The sequence below is a fragment of the Cetorhinus maximus genome, chromosome 1 (genome assembly GCF_964194155.1).
Source record: "Cetorhinus maximus chromosome 1, sCetMax3.hap1.1, whole genome shotgun sequence".
Taxonomy (NCBI): domain Eukaryota; kingdom Metazoa; phylum Chordata; class Chondrichthyes; order Lamniformes; family Cetorhinidae; genus Cetorhinus; species Cetorhinus maximus.
The window spans coordinates 187,246,448-187,265,942 of NC_135879.1; the positions used below are offsets into that span (position 1 = coordinate 187,246,448).

The 19,495-nt window shown below is 41.2% G+C and overlaps 1 protein-coding gene across 2 annotated transcripts in view; it reads right to left on the reverse strand.

The window, feature by feature from the left end:
* Positions 1–19,495, reverse strand: part of gba2 (glucosidase, beta (bile acid) 2) — a 95,987-nt gene that overhangs the window by 17,185 nt on the left and 59,307 nt on the right. For both annotated transcript variants that reach the window (XM_078550886.1, XM_078550891.1), the window contains 5 exons: positions 18,398–18,523; positions 16,409–16,593; positions 14,397–14,501; positions 12,631–12,738; positions 2,645–2,796 (listed from right to left, as the gene is read on the reverse strand). In XM_078550886.1, the coding sequence (XP_078407012.1) occupies positions 2,645–2,796; positions 12,631–12,738; positions 14,397–14,501; positions 16,409–16,593; positions 18,398–18,523 (676 nt within the window). The remainder of the gene's footprint in view (positions 1–2,644; positions 2,797–12,630; positions 12,739–14,396; positions 14,502–16,408; positions 16,594–18,397; positions 18,524–19,495) is intronic.

Below are 19,495 nucleotides of genomic sequence, written 5' to 3' on the forward strand. Positions count from 1 at the left end.
CTAGGAATCGTGTGACGAGTAACTCACCACCTGACTCCCCAAAGCCTGTCCACCACCTACAAGGCACAAGTCAGGAGTGTGAAGGAATGCTCCCCACTTGCCTGGATGAATGAGCTCTTACAACAAGCAAGAAGCTTGACACCATCCAGGACAAAGCAGCCAACTTGATTGGCACCAAATCTACAAACATTCAGTCTCCCCACTATCCACAGTAGCAGCAGTGTGTACAAGATGCACTGCAGTAACTCAGCAAGACTCCTTCAACAGCACCTTCCAAACCCACGACCTCTACCATCTAAAAGCACAAGGGTAGCAGATAGATGGGAATACCGCCACCTGGAAGTTCCCCTCCAAGTCACTCACCATCCTGACTTGGAAATATATTGCCGTTCCTTCACTGTCACTGTCAAAATCCTGGAGCTCCCTTCCTAACAGCACTGTGGGCATACCTACACCACAGGACTGCAACGGTTCAAGAAGGCAGCTCACCACCACCTTCTCAAGGCAACTAGGGATGGGCAATAAATGCTGGTCCATCCAATGAAGCCCACATCCTATGAATGAATTAAAAAAAATGGAAGGAAAGTAATTGATGAAGCAGCTGAAGATGGTTGGGCCTAGGGCACTATCCTGAGGTATGTCTGCAGTGATGTCCTGGAACTGAGATGTTTGACATCCAACAACCACAACTGTCTTCCTTTGCTGCTTGCAGTCATACCTAGCACAAAGAGTTTTCCCCCTGATTCCCACTGACTCCTAGTTTTGCTAGGGATCCTTGATGCCACACTCAGTCAAATGCGGCCTTGATGGTGCAGAGGGATCTGGGTGTCCTAGTGCATGAATTGCAAAAGGTTAGTATGCAGGTAGAGTAAGTAATTAGGAAAGCTAATAGAATGTTATCGTTTATTGCGAGGGGAATTGAATACAGAAGTAGGGAGGTTATGCTTCAGTTATACAGGACATTGGTGAGACCACATCTGAAGTACTATGTACAGTATTGGTCTCCTTATTTAGGGAAGGATGTAAATGCATTGAAAGCAGTTCAGAGAAGGTTTACTAGACTAATGCCTGGAATGGAAGGGTCATCTTATGAGGAAAGGTTGGACAGGCTAGTATCCACTGGAGCTCAGAAGAGTAAGAGGCGACTTGAGATCCTGAGGGGTCTTGACAGGGCGGATGTGGAGAGGAAGTTTCCTCTTGTGGGAGAATTTAAGACTAGGGGTCATTGTTTAAAAATAAGGGGTCGTTCATTTAAGACAGAGGAGACATTTTCTCTGAGGTTTGAGAATCTTCAAAACTATCTTCCTCAAAAGGCAGTGGAAGCAGAGTCTTTGAATATTTTTAAGGCAGAGGTAGATAGATTCTTGATAAACAAAGGAGTGAAAGGTTATCGGGGAGTAGGCGGGAATGGAGAGTTGAGTTTACAACCAGATCAGGCATGATGTTATCGAATGATGTACCAGGCTCGAGAGCTCCTAATTCATATATATGAACAATGTGTCCCAGGGTTGTTTCTGTAATCTCAGCATTGCTCCAATAAGGGTTTCTCTTAGCTTCCAGTAGACTCGAGGGCTCCTAATTCGTATATTATATGAACAGTGTGTCCCAGGATTGTTTCTGTATTCTCAGCATTGCCCCAATATGGGTATCTCTTAGCTTGCAGGAGTCTAACTGACACATAGGCAATAAATGCTGGCTTAGCCAGCAATGCCCACATCCCATGATCGAATAGAAAAAAATCATGCTCAGGACTAGGCCACTTATAAGCCAACAGACATGTGTACACAAACAAGGCAGTGTCAATTGTGGAATTTCATCCAATCCATAAAATTATTTGTAACAAAGAAACCAAAGTATACCACATTATCTCAGTCAATGGGTTAAATCTATCATTTTCTTAATCTGGTCAGGTAACCATACTGGACTTACATGAATGAAGCTACCGTATTACAACACATGATGCTTGAATATTTACTGAGATGTCTTCAACAACCTCCATTGTGTCCAGCTAGTGCAGTATGTAGCAAAGCACCATTCTGGGCATTCTTTGGATGATTCCCAAGCCACACTCTTAAAAGCTTTATACTGTAAATGTAGCCGCTTTTGAGCTAAATGCAATTTGATAGCAATACCTTAATATTAATTACCAGAAATTCAAGTCAAAGCTAAAAAGTCTCAAAACGTGACAAAGCAGCCACTGTATCATGCTGTAACTTGGATTATAATATTACAAATCTAATTTTCAATACTTTTTTTTAAAACAGAAAGTCAGATATTTCACCTTGGAATCTAAATGAATCTACATCCCTTCAAGTATAATTCTTCCTTGCTCATTCATTTATCCTGTACAATAGATAAATTTGGCTATTACAGAAAACCTGCTCAATGAACCAATGTGAGGTTGATGGAGAACAAACAACACCCTGTATTGTTTATCCATTGCTTCACATCAATTCATGCATTTGGTTAAACTTCACTTTCCAAATTCATATTATAGGCTGTAAGCTACTAGATTTAACAAATGATTTAGATTATTAGAAACCCCTGACTGCCTGGATAGAATATTTAAAGTTATTTTATAGAGAACAACTTTTCCCATTGCATAAAATTTTTAAAAACACAGAACAATTTAAAAATTCTTTACCTGGCAGACAGACCACATGTCTTTAAGGTACATGATATCATCAGTCAGATAGTAGTCTCTATAAACTTGTAGAACAAATTTCAAGTTGAGATCTTTCCAGTCAGCTGTATCATGAATCAAATAAGCATTGACTCTTTCCCATGGCTCATCATCTATTGGAAACAATTTTTTTTATAAAAAGGAGGGCATTTTCAACCAGAATAATTAAACTCAATTTAACTAACAACTTATAATTAAGTTATTTATATTTCTACAAAGAAAAATTGACAAGTACATCAGGTAGCAGGTAAACATGATGACCCCTGTTGGGTAGAGCTCCAGCATGAGGCAGCCCTCCTAGTACTTTGCTCACACGAGTATAATCACTAAATATCTTATATGGTTCAATAGCTTAGGATCACTGTTGAATCAGATCTCAAATGGTATGCCACCCATGTGTATTTTCTAGGGTCAATGGATAGTTGTGCTGGTGATAAGTTAAATCCAATATGTATGTTCACTTGTATATTCACACTACAGATGTTAAGGCCTGCTGTACTGCCAGCATTTACATTGTTTTGCTTTCTCTATTGCAAAATATTTTAGTTATTGTATTTTGAACAATTCATAAAATGCCATATCTGTAACACTGCTTGATTTGATTATTAAATAGTATTGTTTCTATGATCAGCAAACACACAATCACAGGAAGAGAGAACTTAAAACTGCAGTGTTAAATAAACCTATGGTTTATCTTCAATCTATGTCAGTCATAGAACTAACTTCATTTCATGTAACATGAAGCAACAATTAGAAGCAGATTTTGTTGCACTTTTGTTATGTTTAAAACTGTAGTAAAGTTTTCGCAGTTTGGAAAGAGAAAACATTTTGAAAGCACAAATTCTTAGAAATATTCCCCCCAAGTGTTCAAGGTTGAGTCTTTAAGAGGAGGAAGAGCTCTTATTCCGGATGTGTGTTCTCCCATGTCTAAAATTTATGTGATTAATGGCTGTTCAATAAGACATGGAAGACAATTTAGAGGCTCTAAAACTGGTATGATATACATTATAACAGCAGGTCTACTTTAACTATCCTAGTCAGGGTTTTACGACAAGGGAAAATATTCAGAAGACACCGTCTAGGAGAGTTGCAGCAGAGCTAGTGTCACAAGTGGAAGATGTTGAGGTATGGATATCAAAAGTCCTGAATGCCTTGGGTGTTGGTTTTAATGTACATAGTTTACCCAACATCTCAGCGTCAAAGCTCCAATTCCCCCAACTCTGACCGTATAAAACCCTGGCGATACACTATCCAGGAAGATTTCTGGAGGCTCTTCAAATTACAAAAAAAAGCAATACTTGCAGATTACAAAGTCAGTGACAAAGGGATAAAGTCAACATGGATTTATGAAAGAGAAATCATGTTTGACAAACCTACTGGAGTTTTTTTGAGGATGTAACCAGCAGAATAGATAAGGGAGAACCAGTAGATGTGGTGCATTTGGATTTTCAGAAAGCTTTTGATAAAGAGGTTAGTGTGCAAAATTAACACACATGAAATTGGGGGTAATATATTGGCATGGATTGAGAATTGGTTAGTAGACAGGAAACAGAGTAGGAATAAACGGGTCTTTTTTGGAGGGGCAGGCGGTGACTAACGGGGTACCGCAGGGATCAGTGCTTGGGGTCCAGCTATTCACAATAGATATCAATGATTTGGATGAGGGAGCCAAATGTAATATTTCTAAGTTTGCTGACAACACAAAACTTGGTGGGAATGTGTGCGATGAGGAGGGTGTTAAGAGGCTTCAAGGCGATTTGGGCAGGTTGAATGAGTGGGCAAATACATGACAGGTGCAGTATAATGTGGATAGGTGTGAAGCCATCTACTTTGGTAGGAAAAACAGAATGGCAGAGTATTCTTTAAATGGTGATAGATTGGAAATGTTGATGTACAAAGGAACCTGGGTGTCCTTGTACACCAATCACTGAAAGCAAGCATGCAGGTGCAGCAGTTAAGAAGGCAAATGGTATGTTGGCCTTCATTGCTAGAGGACTTGAGTACAGGAGCAAGTATGTCTTACTGCAGCTTTACAGGATCTTGGTGAGACCACACCTGGAGTGTTGTGTGCAATTTTGGTCTCCTTACCTAAGAAAGGATATACTTGTCATTGACGGAGTGCAGCGAAAGTTCACCAGATGGATTCCTGGGTTGGCAGGATTGTCGTACGAGGAGAGATTGGGCCGACTAGGCCTGTATTCGGTGGAGTTTAGAAGAATGAGAGGGGATCTCATTGAAACATATAAAATTCTGACAGGGCTGGACAGACTGGATGCATGAATGATGTTTCCTCTAGCAGGTGCGGTGGCGGCAGGGGGGGTCCTAATCTCAAGATACAGGGTAGGCCATTCAGGACTGAGATGAAGGGAAACTTCTTCACTCAGAGGGTGGTGAGCCTGTGGATTCTCTACCAAGAGGAGGCCAAGTTACTGAATATAATTAAGAAGGAAATAGATCGATTTCTAGACGCTAAAGGCATCAAGGGGTACGGGGAGAGAGCGGGAGTATGGCGTTAAGATAGAGGATTAGCCATGATCATATTGAATGGCGGAGTAGGCTTGAAGAGCCAAATGACTTACTCCTGCTTTGATTTTTCTATGGGTCTTATAATGTGCTTCAAATGCCTACACACAAATGAGCTGGCCTCAGAAGGTAATGTGAGGTTATGTCACTTGCATAATTTTTGTGGTACTCCAAGGACATTATACCCCCAGGAGTACTATACTGCAATATCAAGTGTTTGAAGTAAGGAGATCTAGCTTCCTACTGTCTTTTAGACATTGCTCTGATGCTTTATGGGACTATAGGGTGATGCCCAATTTAAAGTTTGTTTGCCGAACCACACCTCTATTTGCACTTTCTGGCTGCATTGAAACACAACACACTGTACATTTCATGTCTTCACAACCAATTTTTCAATGAGTAGGTTCTATTGTACATTAGGTGTCCACCATCTTATTATTGACCAGAACCTGTTGTAGCTCCAGTATTCTGCAGAGTACATTGTAGTATTAAGCATGAAATTGCACACAAGATCCAACACGTTATACCATCATGCAAATGCACCAAGAACTACAAATAGCTTGTTATAAGGTAAGCTAAGACAGGACAAGTTAATTAGGCTGATTAAAAAGAAAACAACATGCAGGATCCTGGGCGACATGAACTGAAGTACTAGGTAGAGGTGTGGAACTAATTAGATAGCTCTAACTGCCTCTCATTTCTCTCTTTCCATCTTTCTTTACCTCTGTCACTTTTTTCACATTTTATATTGAATGAAATCTTCTAATCTATACTTCCTTGTTTTGTATAATTCATTCACTGGATGTGGGCTTTGCTGCATGGGCCAGCACTTATTGCCCATCCCTAGTTCATAGAGTCATTGAAGTCTACAGCACAGAAAAAGGCCCTTCGGCCCATTGAGTCTGCGCAAATACCAAACTATTCTAATCCCATTTTCCAGCACTAGGTCCATAGCCTTGTATGCCATGGCATCGCAAGTGCACATTCAAATACTTCTTAAATGTTACGAGGGTTTCTGCCTCTACCACCCTTTCAGGCAGTGAGTTCCAGATTCCCACTGACCTCTGGGTGAAAAAATTCTTCCTCACATCCCCTCTAAACCTCCTGCCCCTTACCTTAAATCTATGCCCCCTGGTTACTGATCCCCCTACCAAGGGGAAAAGTTCCTTCCTGTCTACCCTATCTATGCTCCTCACAATTTTATACACCTCAATCATGTCCCCCCCTCAATCTCCTCTGCAGCAGGGAAAATAACTCCAGTCTATCCAATCTCTCTTCATAACTAAAACTCTCTAACCTAGGCAAATCCTGGTAAATCTCCTCTGCACTCTCTCCAGTGCAATCACATCCTTCCTAAAATGCAGATTCCATAACTGCACTCTGTACTCTAGCTGTGGCCTACCCAGCGTTTTATACAGTTCGAGCATAATCTCCCTGCTCTTATATTCTAAGCCTCAGCTAATAAAGGCAAGTATCCCATATGCCTTCTTAACCACCTTATCTACCTGTCTGGCTACCTTAAGGGACTGGTGGACATGCACACCAAGGTCCCTCTGATCCTCAGTACTTCCCAGGGCCCTACCATTCATCGTGTATTCCTGTGCCTCGTCTGTCCTGTCCCAGTGTATCACCTCACACTTAGATTAAATTCCATTTACCACTGATCAGCCCATCTGACCAGCCCGTTTATATCCTCCTGTAATCTAAGGCTTTCCTCCTCACTATTTACCATCCCACCAATTTTCGTGTCATCCACGAAATTACTGATCAACCCTCCTACATTCAAGTTTAAATCGCTTATATATACCACAAACAGCAAGGGACCCAACACCGATCACTGTGAAACCCCACTGGACACAGGCATCCAGTCACAAAAACACCCCTCAACTATCACCCTCTGCTTCCTGCCACTCAGCCAATTCTGGATCCAATTTGCCAAATTGCCTTGGATCCCATGAGCTCTTACCTTCGTTATCAAACTCCCATGCGGGACCTTATCAAAAGCCTTGCTGAAGTCCAAGTAGACTACATCAAATGCATTGCCCTCATCTACACACCTGTTCAAAAATTTCAATCAAATTGGTCAGACATGACCTCCCCTTAACAAAACCATGTTGACTGTCCTTGATTAATCCCTGCCTCTCCAAGTGTAGATTAATTCTGTCCCTCAGAATTGCTTCCAATAGTTTCCCCACCACTGAGGTTAGACTGACTGGCCTGTAGTTCCCTGGTTTATCCCTTCCTCCCTTCTCGAATAACGGTACCACATTGGCTGTCCTCCAGGCCTCTGGCACCTCTCCTGTGGCCAGAGAGGTATTGAAAATTATTGCCAGCGGCCCTGCTATCTCTTCCCTTGCCTCACTCAACAGCTTGGGATAAATCTCCAGGCCCGGATGAAATGTATCTACTTATCCACTTATCACAGAATCACAGAGTGCAGAAGAGGCCCTTCGGCCCATCGAGTCTGCACCGACACATGAGAAACACCTGACCTACCTATCTAATCCCATTTACCACCACTTGGCCCATAGCCTTGAATGTTATGACGTGCCAAGTGCTCATCCAGGTACTTTTTAAAAGGATGTGCGGCAGCCCACCTCCACCACCCTCTCAGGCAGCGCATTCCAGATCGTCACCACCCTCTGGGTAAAAAAGTTTTTCCTCACATCCCCCCCAAACCTCCTGCCCCTCATCTTGAACTTGTGTCCCCTCGTGACTGACCCTTCAACTAAGGGGAACAGCTGTTCCCTATCCACCCTGTCCATGCCCCTCAATCTTGTACACCTCGATCAGGTCGCCTCTTAGTCTTCTCTGCTCCAACGAAAACAACCCAAGTCTATCCAACCTCTCTTCATAACTTAAATATTTCATCCCAGGCAACATCCTGGCGAATCTCCTCTGCACTCCCTCCAGTGCAATCACATCCTTCCTATAATGTGGCGAACAGAACTACACACAGTACTCCAGCTGTGGCCTTACCAAGGTTCTATACAACTCTAACATGACCTCCCTACTTTTGTAATCTATGCTTCGATTGATAAAGGCAGGTGTCCCATATGCCTTTTTCACCATCCCACTAATATGCCCCTCTGCCTTCAGAGATCCATGATCACATACACCAAGGTCCCTTTGTTCCTCAGAACTTCCTAGTGTCATGCTGTTCATTGAATACTTCCTTGTCAAATTACTCCTTCCAAAGTGTATCACCTCACACTTTTCATCTAAAATTCCATCTGCCACTTATCTGCCCATTTGACCATCCCGTCGATCTTCCTGTAGCCCAAGACACTCAACCTCACTGTTAACCACCTGGCCAATCTTTGTGTCGTCTGCAAATTTACTAATCCTACCCCCCACATAGTCATCTATGTCGTTTATATAAATGACGAAGAATAGAGGACCCAGCACAGATCCCTGTGGTACGCCATTGGACACTGCCTTCCAGTCACTAAAGCAGCCTTCTGTCATCACCCTCTGTCTCCTACAACTAAGCCAATTTTGAATCCACCTTATCAAATTACCCTGTATCCCATGTGCCTTTGCCTTCTTTATAAGTCTCCCATGTGGGACCTTGTCAAAGGCTTTGCTGAAATCCATATGAACTACCTCAACTGCACTACCCTCATCTACACAACTGGTCACCTCCTCAAAAGATTCAACCAAACTTGTTAGGCATGACCTCCCTCTGACAAAGCTATGCTGACTATCCCTGATCAAACCTTGCCTCTCCAAGTGGAGATAGATTCTCTCCTTCAGAATTTTCTCCAAGTTTCCCTACCACTGACATGAGACTCACTGGTCTGTAGTTCCCTGGCCTATCTCTACAACCCTTCTTAAATAGCAGAACCACATTAGATGTTCTCCAGTCCTCTGGCACCTCCCCCGTGGCCAGAGAGGAATTAAAGATTTGGGTCAGAGCCCCTGCGATCTCCTCCCTTGCCTCCTTCAGCAGTCTGGGACACAAATCATCCGGACCTGGAGATTTGTTCACTTTTAAGCCTGCCAACACCTCCAATACCTTGTCACTCCCTATATCAATTTGCTCAAGAACCTCGCAGTCTCTCTCCCCGAGTTCCATACCTTCATCCTCATTCTCTTGGGTGAAGACGGATGTGATTAGAACCTCCTCCCTTTCTATGCTAATTTCTTTAATTGTATCACATTCCTTCTGCCTGATTTCCATATCCACGTCGTCCCTCTCACTTGTGAACACTGACACAAAGTATTCATTTAGAACCCTACATACGTCTTCCAGCTCCACACACAAATTACCACTATGGTCCTTAATGGGCCCTACTCTTTCCCTAGTTATTCTCTTACTCTTAATGCACTTGCAAAATAACTTTGGATTTTCCTTTATTTTACCTGCCAATGTTTTTTCATGCCCCCTTTTTGCTCTCCTAATAAGTTCCCGCCTACACATTCTATACTCCTCTAGGGCTTCCGCTGTTTTGAGCCCTTGGTATCTGCCATAAGCCTCCCTTTTTCTCTTTATCCAATCCTATATATCCCTCGACATCCAGGGTTCCCTGGATTTTTGGTCCCAGCCTTTGTCTTTACTCGAATATTTTGGCCCTGTACTCTCCCTATTTCCTTCTTGAATGAGTCTCACTGCTCTGATGCAGATTTACCTAAAATTGCTGCTCCCAGTCCACTGTGGCCAAATCATATCTGGTCTTATTAAAATCAGCCTTCCCCCAATTTAGAACTCTGATTTCTGGCCCATCCTTGTCCTTTTCCATAACAATCTTGAATCTAACAGAGTTATGATCACTATCTGCAAAATGCTCCCCCACTGATACCTCTACCAGTTGTCCGGCTTCATTCCCTAAAATTAAGTCCAGGACCGCCCCCTCTCTTGTAGGACCTTCTACGTACTGGCTTGAAAAGCTCTCCTGGATGCATTTTAAGAATTCCGCTCCCTCTAAACCTTTCACACTATGACTAACCCAGTTAATGTTGGGGATGTTGAAATCCCCCACTATTACTACCCTATTATTTTTACACTCCTCTGAAATTTGCCTACATATCTGCTCTTCTATTTCTCTCTGACTGTCTGGGGGCCTACAGTACACTCCCAGCAATGTGATTGCTCCTTTTTTGTTTTTCAGTTCTACTCATATGGCTTCATTTGAGGAGCCTAAGATGTCATCTCTCTTTACTGCCGTAATTGAATCCTCGATCAATATTGCGATACCCCCTCCTCTTTTACCTCCTTCCCTGCCTCGCCTAAAGGCCCTATTATCCTGGAATATTGAGCTGCCAATCCTGCCCCTCTCTCAACCATGTCTCTGTGACAGCAACGACATCATACTTCTATGAGAAGGTGGGGAGCAGCCTTCTTGAACCGCTGCAGATCATATGGTGTAGGTACACCCACAATGTTGTTAGGCAGGGAGTTCCAGGATTTTGACCCAGTGACAGTGAAGGAACGGTGATATATTTCCAAGTCAGGATGGCGAATGACTTGGAGGGGAACTTCCTGGTGGTGTTCCCATCTATCTGCTGCCCTTGTCCTTCGAAATGGTTGTGGTCGTGGGTTTGCAAGGAGCTTTGGTGAATTCCAGCAGTGCATCTTGTAGATGGTACACACTGCTGCTACTGTGTGTTGGTGGTGAAGGGAGTGAATGTCTGTGGATGTTGTGCCAATCAAGTGGGCTGCTTTGTCCTGGACAGTGTCAAGCTTCGAGTGTTGTGGGAGCTACACTCATCCAGGCAAGTGGGGAGTATTCCATCACACTCCTGACTTGTGTCTTGTAGATGGTGGACAGGCTTTGGGGAGTCAGGAGGTGAGTTACCCGTTGCACTATTCCTAGCCTCAGACCTGCTCTTGTAGTATTTATATGGCTAGCCCAGTTCAGTTTCTGGTCAATGGTAAACCCTAAGGGATGTTGATATTGGGGGATTCAGTGATGGTAATACCATTGAACGTCAAAGGGTGATGGTTAGATTCTCTCTTGTTTGGAGATGGTCATCGCCTGACACTCGTGTTGTGCAAATGTTACTTGCCATTTGTCAGCCCAAGCCTGGATATTGTCCAGGTCTTGCTGCATTTGGACATGGACTGCTTCAGTATCTGAGGAGTCGCGAATGGTGCTGAACATTGTGCAATGATCAGCAAACATCCCCATTTCTGACCTTATGATGGACGGAAGGTCATTGATGAAGCAGCTGAAGATGGTTGGGCTGAGGACACTACCCTGTGGAACTCCTGCAGTGATGTCCAGGAACTGAGATGACTGATCTCCCAACCACAACTATCTTCCTTTGTGCTAAGTATGACTCCAACCAGTGGGGAGTTTTCCCCCCAGATTCCCATTGACTCCAGTTTTGCTAGGGCCCCTTGATGCCACACTCAGCCAAATGCAGTCTTGATGTCAAGGGCAGTCACTCTTGCCTTACCCCGGAGTTCAGCTCTTTTGCCCATGTTTGAACCGAAGCTGTAATGAGGTCAGGAGCTAAGTGACCCCAGCAGAACCCAAACTGGGCATCAGTGAGTAGGTTATTGCTAAGCAAGTGCTGCTTAATAGCAGTGTTGATGACCCCTTCCATTACTTTATTGATGATCGCGAGTAGACTGATGGGGAGGTAGTTGGTGGGGTTTGATTTGTCCTGTACAGGACATACCTGGGCAATTTTCCACACAGCAGGGTAGATTCTAGAGTTGTAGCTGTGCTAGGGGTGCTGTTTAGTCTGTGTCTCAATGAGCTTCTTCAATCTGCTAGGTTGAAGAGACTCACACACTCTGCACATCTACAGTAGAGTGTGCTGTGCTGGATCAGATGCCTGATGACAGACATTCAACATCAGTAGGCAGCTGTAAGCATCATGAACGGAGAGCGCTTTTCCTCCAATGCTGACTGAAAAATCAGGGTCAACGAGCAACAGGCCATAAATATAATAGTTTAAAAGGAAGATAGATTTTTTTCATTCAAATTATTAGACTATAGACTACAAGCAGCCACAGTATTTCAGGAGGAATATTAAATAAGCACTTGAAGAAAATATTAGATGGCACTGGAAGAGAGTAGGGAAATGGAATTAGGAAAATTGGCTCCAGTTCGGAAGCTTGTACCAATATTGGCACAGGCATGTGCACTAACATTCGAGATTCTATTATTAAATAACTCTGGTACACATGCCTGAAATTTAGATTTTTTTCCTATTGGTATCAATATGTTAAAATAAACGTAACACTGATAATAGAAAAGCAGTTGCAGAGGCCTATATGCAGATCTCCAGCTAGGGAGAACAATAAAATGCTGCCAAATTAAACAGCAATACAAGATATTACCATCCTTTAAAAGACAAGTATTCTTTAAAGTACACTTTGATGTGAGAAAAAAAAGCCAATGTATTTTGCGAACATGGAACAGGAGCAAAATTAAAGTTCAATTTTGACGTAAAAACAAACAAAATCTCACCTGGGTCTCCAATATCATGTGGGACTACATTTGCTGTATTCACTTTTGCCAATCTACCATTCATCAGGTGTATGCGCTGTGTATTGTCCTCCTTCATTACAGCAGCAGCTAAAAAAAAGATACATTTACTATGAATTTTTAATACTCCACATAAATTTGCCGAATAATAACCCCATAAAATCTGAAATGTTACAAATTTTGGATTTGCACAATATCCTCTCAGGTTCAGCGTCAGCAGTCTCTTCCACTGATGGAAACCACATTCCTTACAATTGAGAGTTTACTTTCGATCTCAAAGTCTAATCATGCAATTGTGTAACATGGGGCTCATGACAATGAAGCCCCTCATTGTGTCAATAATGTGATTACATGTGCCCTCATGCATTTCTCCCATCTTCCTGGAGGGAGACATGAAACACGAATTGGTTTAAGTTATAATTAAACATACAGAATACAATGAGTTTCAATTTATTTCATCATGCTCCTTGTAACATACAAAGCAACAAATCAGACCCCACTACCTCTGTTAATGTGTTAATCTAACAAATCTAAAAGGGGCTGAAAACATACGGGAATGCTTGGAGTGAAAACTTGAACAGCAAGTGGGTGAGTTAAACAGCATGTTTCAATATCGTACTTGTATGTAGTTAACTCTAATGCAAGGAACAAAGATTGCTCCTTCGGTATCTTAGTCATGTCAAATTTCCTCACACTGTTTGATGGTCCAAGCAAGACAGCACACCAAAAATCTGATTTATGAACCTCCTAACATGGTTGGAAAGATTGACAGGTTCAGCTGCCAATCAAATATAGTCTTTCCAGCACATTACACGTAAAGGTCAACAGAATGTATTAAAGAACTCCATTGTGTCAAACAGATAGGATACACAAGAAGCTTCGTTCTGACAAATGCTTCATCTGGATCTACCCTGCACTTTCAGAAACCCTTATTGTGTGGATTTAACAGCTCTTCCCCACCCACCTCCTAAATTAATTTAACTTACTGGCATCAATTTAACACATATTGAGAAATGTGTCCCATGTCAAATATTTAAAAATCTAGAAATGCACTGCACATAAATTTCTTTTGCAATGCAGTAACTGTTAGATATGCAAATGAAGCAGCCAATCTGAGCACAGCAAAATCTTGGAAATAGCAATGGGGTGAATAAAGGTTTGGTGTTTTTGGCTGAAGGGAGAAGTTGGCTAGAAACTTCCTGTTCTTCCTTGAACTGTGCTATGGGATCTTTAGCGTCCTTCTGAACAAAGAGGCTCTCAGTTTATTGTCGCACCTGAAGGATGTCACCTATGAGTGCATCACTCCATTGTAGGAATTGAACTCTCGTTTAGGTGATAATGCTGATATAATACACAAAGCTATTTCAAATCGCTGTTTCACATTAATAGCCAGTCAGATAAAAATATATATTGATAGGGCTGGTTCTGAAAATTATTTTTTTTCAGTTGCAATGTAAATGCCCAGGAAACATAAAATTTACAAGATTAATGGTTAAACCTAGCATTAGTATGTTATAAATATGATAAAATAGCTCATGGAACTAAAGGAATTCAACTGTGCAATTAAAGCATTATAGTTAGCCAAATGCTGCTCACTGGAATATTGATCCCCTGAACAAATACCATTTGCATTGCAGTGGTCTTATGAATATTTGGTAACTCTCAAATCCAGGTAATTATTCTAGCCCATAAAGTTTAAAATAGTTCAGTTTCTGAAAGTTACGCCAAAGAGAGTTGATATTACTTACCAATATCATACTGCAGACTAAGTTCCAGTTTGGGCCATAGCATAATTAATGCAAATGATGCATAAAAATGAACATCATATGTATTGTACATTCGATACTCCTGTCCTAACAATGCAAGAGAGAAACAATTGACACTCTCTACAGCACATGATTCATTACACACATAACTGAATAGTCATTTCAGTGGCAAAGAACAGTAGATCATTTAGCAGGTTCTTCCCACGCATACATTTTGGGTCAATTCACTGGATTTTACGAGACTACATCCAAAATTGAGAGAATAACAGAATCACTTACTTGTCAACAAAGCCCTTTTCACATATCATTTCAAAACATTCATTTGGTCAATTGCCCAATTTATTTAAAATTAAGTTTAAGAAGGGTAGCAGGGATAATCCAGGAAATTACAGGCCGGTGAGCCTTACGTCAGTGGTAGGGAAGTTATTGGAGAAGATTCTTCGTGACAGGATTTACTACCAATTGGAAGCAAATGGGCGTTTTAGTGAGAGGCAGCATGGTTTTGTGAAGGGGAGGTCGTGTTTCACTAGCTTGATCGAGTTTTTCGAAGAAGTGACAAAGATGATCGACGATGGAAGGGCAATGGATGTTATATGCATGGATTTCAGTAAGGCCTTTGACAAGATCCCTCATGGCAGACTGGTACAGAAGGTAAAGTCGCACGGGATCAGAGGTGAGCTGGCAGGATGGATACAGAATTGGCTTGGTCATAGAAGACAGAGGGTAGCAGTGGAAAGGCGCTTTTCTGAATGGAGAGCTGTGTCTAGTGGAGTTCCATAGGAATCAGTGCTGGGACCTTTGCTGTTTGTGGTATACATAAATGATTTGGAGGAAAATGTAACTGGGCTAATTAGTAAGTTTGCAGACGACACCAAGGTTGGAGGAGTTGCAGATAGTGAAGAGGATTGTCAAAGGATACAACGGGATATAGATCGGTTGGAGACTTGGGCGGAGAAATGGCAGATGGAGTTTAATCCGGACAAATGCGAGGTAATGCATTTTGGAAGGTCTAATACAGGCAGGAATTACACAGTAAATGGCAGAACCCTTAAGTGCATCGACGGGCAGAGGGATCTGGGTGTACAGGTCCACAGGTCACTGAAAGTGGCAACGCAGGTTGATAAGGTAGTCAGGAAGGCATATGGCATGCTTGCCTTCATTGGCAGGGGTATTGAGTATAAAAGCTGGGAAGTCATGCTGCAGCTGTATAGAACCTTGGTTAGGCCACACTTGGAATATTGCGTGCATTTCTGGTCAGCACATTACCAGAAGGATATGGAGGCGTTGGAGAGGGTGCAGAGGAGGTTTACCAGGATGCTGCCTGGTCTGGAGGTTATTAGCTATGAGGAGAGGTTGGAGAAACTCGGATTGTTCTCACTAGAGCGACGGAGATTGAGGGGCGACTTGATAGAAATTTACAAAATTATGAGTGGCATGGACAGAGTAGATAGTCAGAAACTTTTTCCCAGGGTGGAAGAGTCAATTACTAGGGGACATAGATGTAAGGTGAGAGGAGAAAACTATAAAGGTGATGTGCGGGGCAAGTTTTTTTACACAGAGGGTAGTGAGTGTCTGGAATTCGCTGCCAGAGGAGGTGGTGGAAGCAGGTACGATAGTGGTGTTTAAGAGGCAGCTTGACAAATACATGAATAGGATGGGAATAGAGGGAATTGGACCCTGGAAGTGCAAAATGTTTTAGTTGACGGGCAATATGATTGGCGCAGGCTTGGAGGGCCGAAGGGCCTGTTCCTGTGCTGTACGTTTCTTTCTTTGTTCTAGACTATTTAATTCTGAACTGTTCGGAAAATAAAACACCATCAAACTTCTGGTCTAGTTTAATGCTGAGATTTATGTGGAAATCAATGATTGGATTAGTCTCCAAAAGCTGATAACTTTAAAGCAGTTCACATAAGTGATGATGGCCAGAGGGAAACCTGGTTGTTGTGTACATACACACACAGAATGATACTGTACATTGTCAGCAGTAGATATACCTTCTAAATATGCAAACCGTCCATACTCCTTCAGCACTTTAGGTAGAGGTGGAAGCCCGTCCTTCTGAATAATCAAGCCATTTGTTATATTTAAATCATCAGTCACTTGAAGCCAAATTGTCCCTCCGTCAGATATGAAGTACAGTTCATTAAATAAGGCTGACTTGTACCAGTCAGGTAATTGGCTGTAAAATTAATAGGAACAGGAAAATGTGAGCACCAGGACCCCAAATTTACAAAGTTTTAGGTTAAAAAAATGATTTGCTTTTGGTGACCAAAATGTCTAAAACCAGTAGTGTAAATGGTCATTTCCACAAAAAAATGTGCTTAAGTCAATAAAGAAAATATTCATAAGTAGAGCAGTAACCTTTAAATAAAGTGGGCATTCAATCTGGCTTTAATTGCAAAACAGGAGAGGCAGAATTAATTTCTGGAGGACTTCAAATTTTGTCTTCTTTAAAAAAACAAAGATAGTACTTACAATTTAACAATTTGCAAATATCAATCTATTCAAAATTATAAAACTTCATTAAAGTACAAATATAAAGTTATATTTAGCCAATAGCAGGATTCCAAAAATACAATTTTTCCATGCAAGATCTTGGCTGGTGTGGCAAAGGGACTGAACTGGCTCCTTGGGACAGAGGTTATAATATAGAATACTAATGTTTTTGCTACTTATAGATCTTTCTTGAACTCAGGATCTTGAGGGAAGCACTCCTAATCTGCAGTGTTCTATGGAGTATAGAGTATAGGTTTATTTCCACTCTTTCCTCAGCACCTCCCCCAATCACCCACAAACTGTTTTGACATTTGCTCTACACATTTGTTCTCATTTATACTATTCGCCACTTGCCAGACTTCTTCTGTAATTATCAGTCAACAGGCATGCAAATTACTCAGAAGTATAATTAGACTTTAAAAAAAAATAAAGACTGCAGCTTCCCTGATAGTTTAGCGGGTTGATGCACTGTGTTGAATTAGCTAATCTTAGACTAAGTGAAAGGGAAAAATGAACTCTTGTTCCAGGTTACAATCCATTGATCCCATGCTGGAAAGTTTGTGACAGAGACATCAGGGAAGGACATAAATAGATTCAAGTTTGCTGTTTTCCGCACTTGACAAAATTCACAGTCTGGGCTAAAACAAAGAATAGGTTGTTTGGATAAGGTAATAAATGATACCTGCTGTCCCTGAACTTCACTCAAGGAAGAACTAGTAATCTCTCTTATAGTGGGATAAAGAGAAGATTGAGGGAACAAAATAGCAGTTGAGAAAACAAAGCCCTATAATTACAAGGTTATTTAGTTTATTCCAACAAGACCTGAAAGTTCAGAGAGTGATATTTCCCTTTCCTTTTGGCTGCCTTCACTTACCTTATATTTCAACCCTATTTTTCAAACACAGGTGGTTCAACAGTCTTTCTAGTATATGTTTTAAGTGAGACTTCATTTGTTTATCCTTCAGGACATACTGAACCACCCGTGTCCTTCATTCAGCCGCTAACACAGGACTTTACAAGAGTAGGGGTTGCCCAACGAGGATCAATATACACAACAGTCTGGACAATAAATGCAGAATCAAAACAAGAACATGCCACTTCAACTGTATGTTCACCAATTTAGCTCCATCATACAATGATGATCAAAAAGATTTAAGTGCGGGTTCTGAGGAGATCAGCACTCAACCCTTCCTTCAAAAAGATACAGAAACACAATGTTCAAAACAATATTCAAGTTGATCATAAATTTTTGGAGTAAAGTTGCAGTTCTTATTTTTGTCAGCAGAAATTCCATCAACTGCTTGCATAACAACTTGCACATATGGGGGACAGAATTAGACAATACATACTGTTTCACTTGTTTGCAAACAACAGATTGTAGGCAGTTTATTAAACATCAAGGAACGGATAAGTTAATTATTTCCATAAAACTCAGCAGTAAAGTTTAAAATGCAAGTTTTCCTTATGTTTAGTATTGTAATATTTACCCATTTTCTAAAATTGGATGCTGCCAATCATCAATCTTTTGTTCCCAATGTTTGTAATGTGTTAAGGAGTAGTGACTCATAGCAGGAGCAGCCTCTCCACTCATCCCAAAAAAACGCGTGTACCACCTAGAAACAAAATTTAACTGAAGTTAACATGTGCCACAAGTCATTACTATCAAAATGCTTTACTATCCTCTTAGTGATGCAAAAAACAATCCCAAAACAGATTTGAATGAAACAACTAAAAATCAACGTGATTAAGTAGTTTGAAGTAGCAATTTCAGTAGCACTCTATCCTAAATGTTGATTTAACAGTTGAAGTCCACATCACATACAATCTGACATAACAATTACTAACTTAAATTGCTCTTCAAATTATTCCCATCAAGCAATGGCATATTTTATTGACAGGATAAATAAACATGAACTTTTATGATACATTTAGTTGAAGGTTGCAGAACGTTTAGGTCAGATCTGGAGAAGGAAGTAATAATACCTCGGTTAATTTAAGGCACTTATATTCTGCAAAAATGCTACTGGGTTCTCTAATCAAGGTCTTGTGCAGCTGGCTACAATGCAAATAAAAAATTTACAGGTTTTGTTCTGACAATAGGCTCAACAATTTTAGATGACTCAAGGATAATGTAAAATGCATATCGATCAGTACATGGCTGTAGCTGGTCAAGAGACAGAACGAACATTATGCATGTAATAACGTATCCATTAACAAAGATTTTGGTGGGACTATTGGCAATCAGTGGGAGCATTTGGCCAATGGAAAACAAAAGGAATTATTTCAAGGGATTTTGACTACCAAATTCAAACTGGTTTTTCTTACCCTATCTTGAAAATACGTGGAGTACTGAGTATAATTCTGGACACCCTAATTTCAAAAGTGTATTTAAGCACAAGGGAATGCCCAGACGAGAGCATCTAGCTCTCAAGTGGAAGACGACAGAAGATATTCAAGTTTTAAAATATTAAGAGAAATTGATGCTTTACATGTAAACAGTCTCCCCAGCTTTGACCACGAGGAACAAAAGCAATTAGTGCAGTATCAATTTTTAAACAAAGTGCATAAATATCAATTTAGTGCTG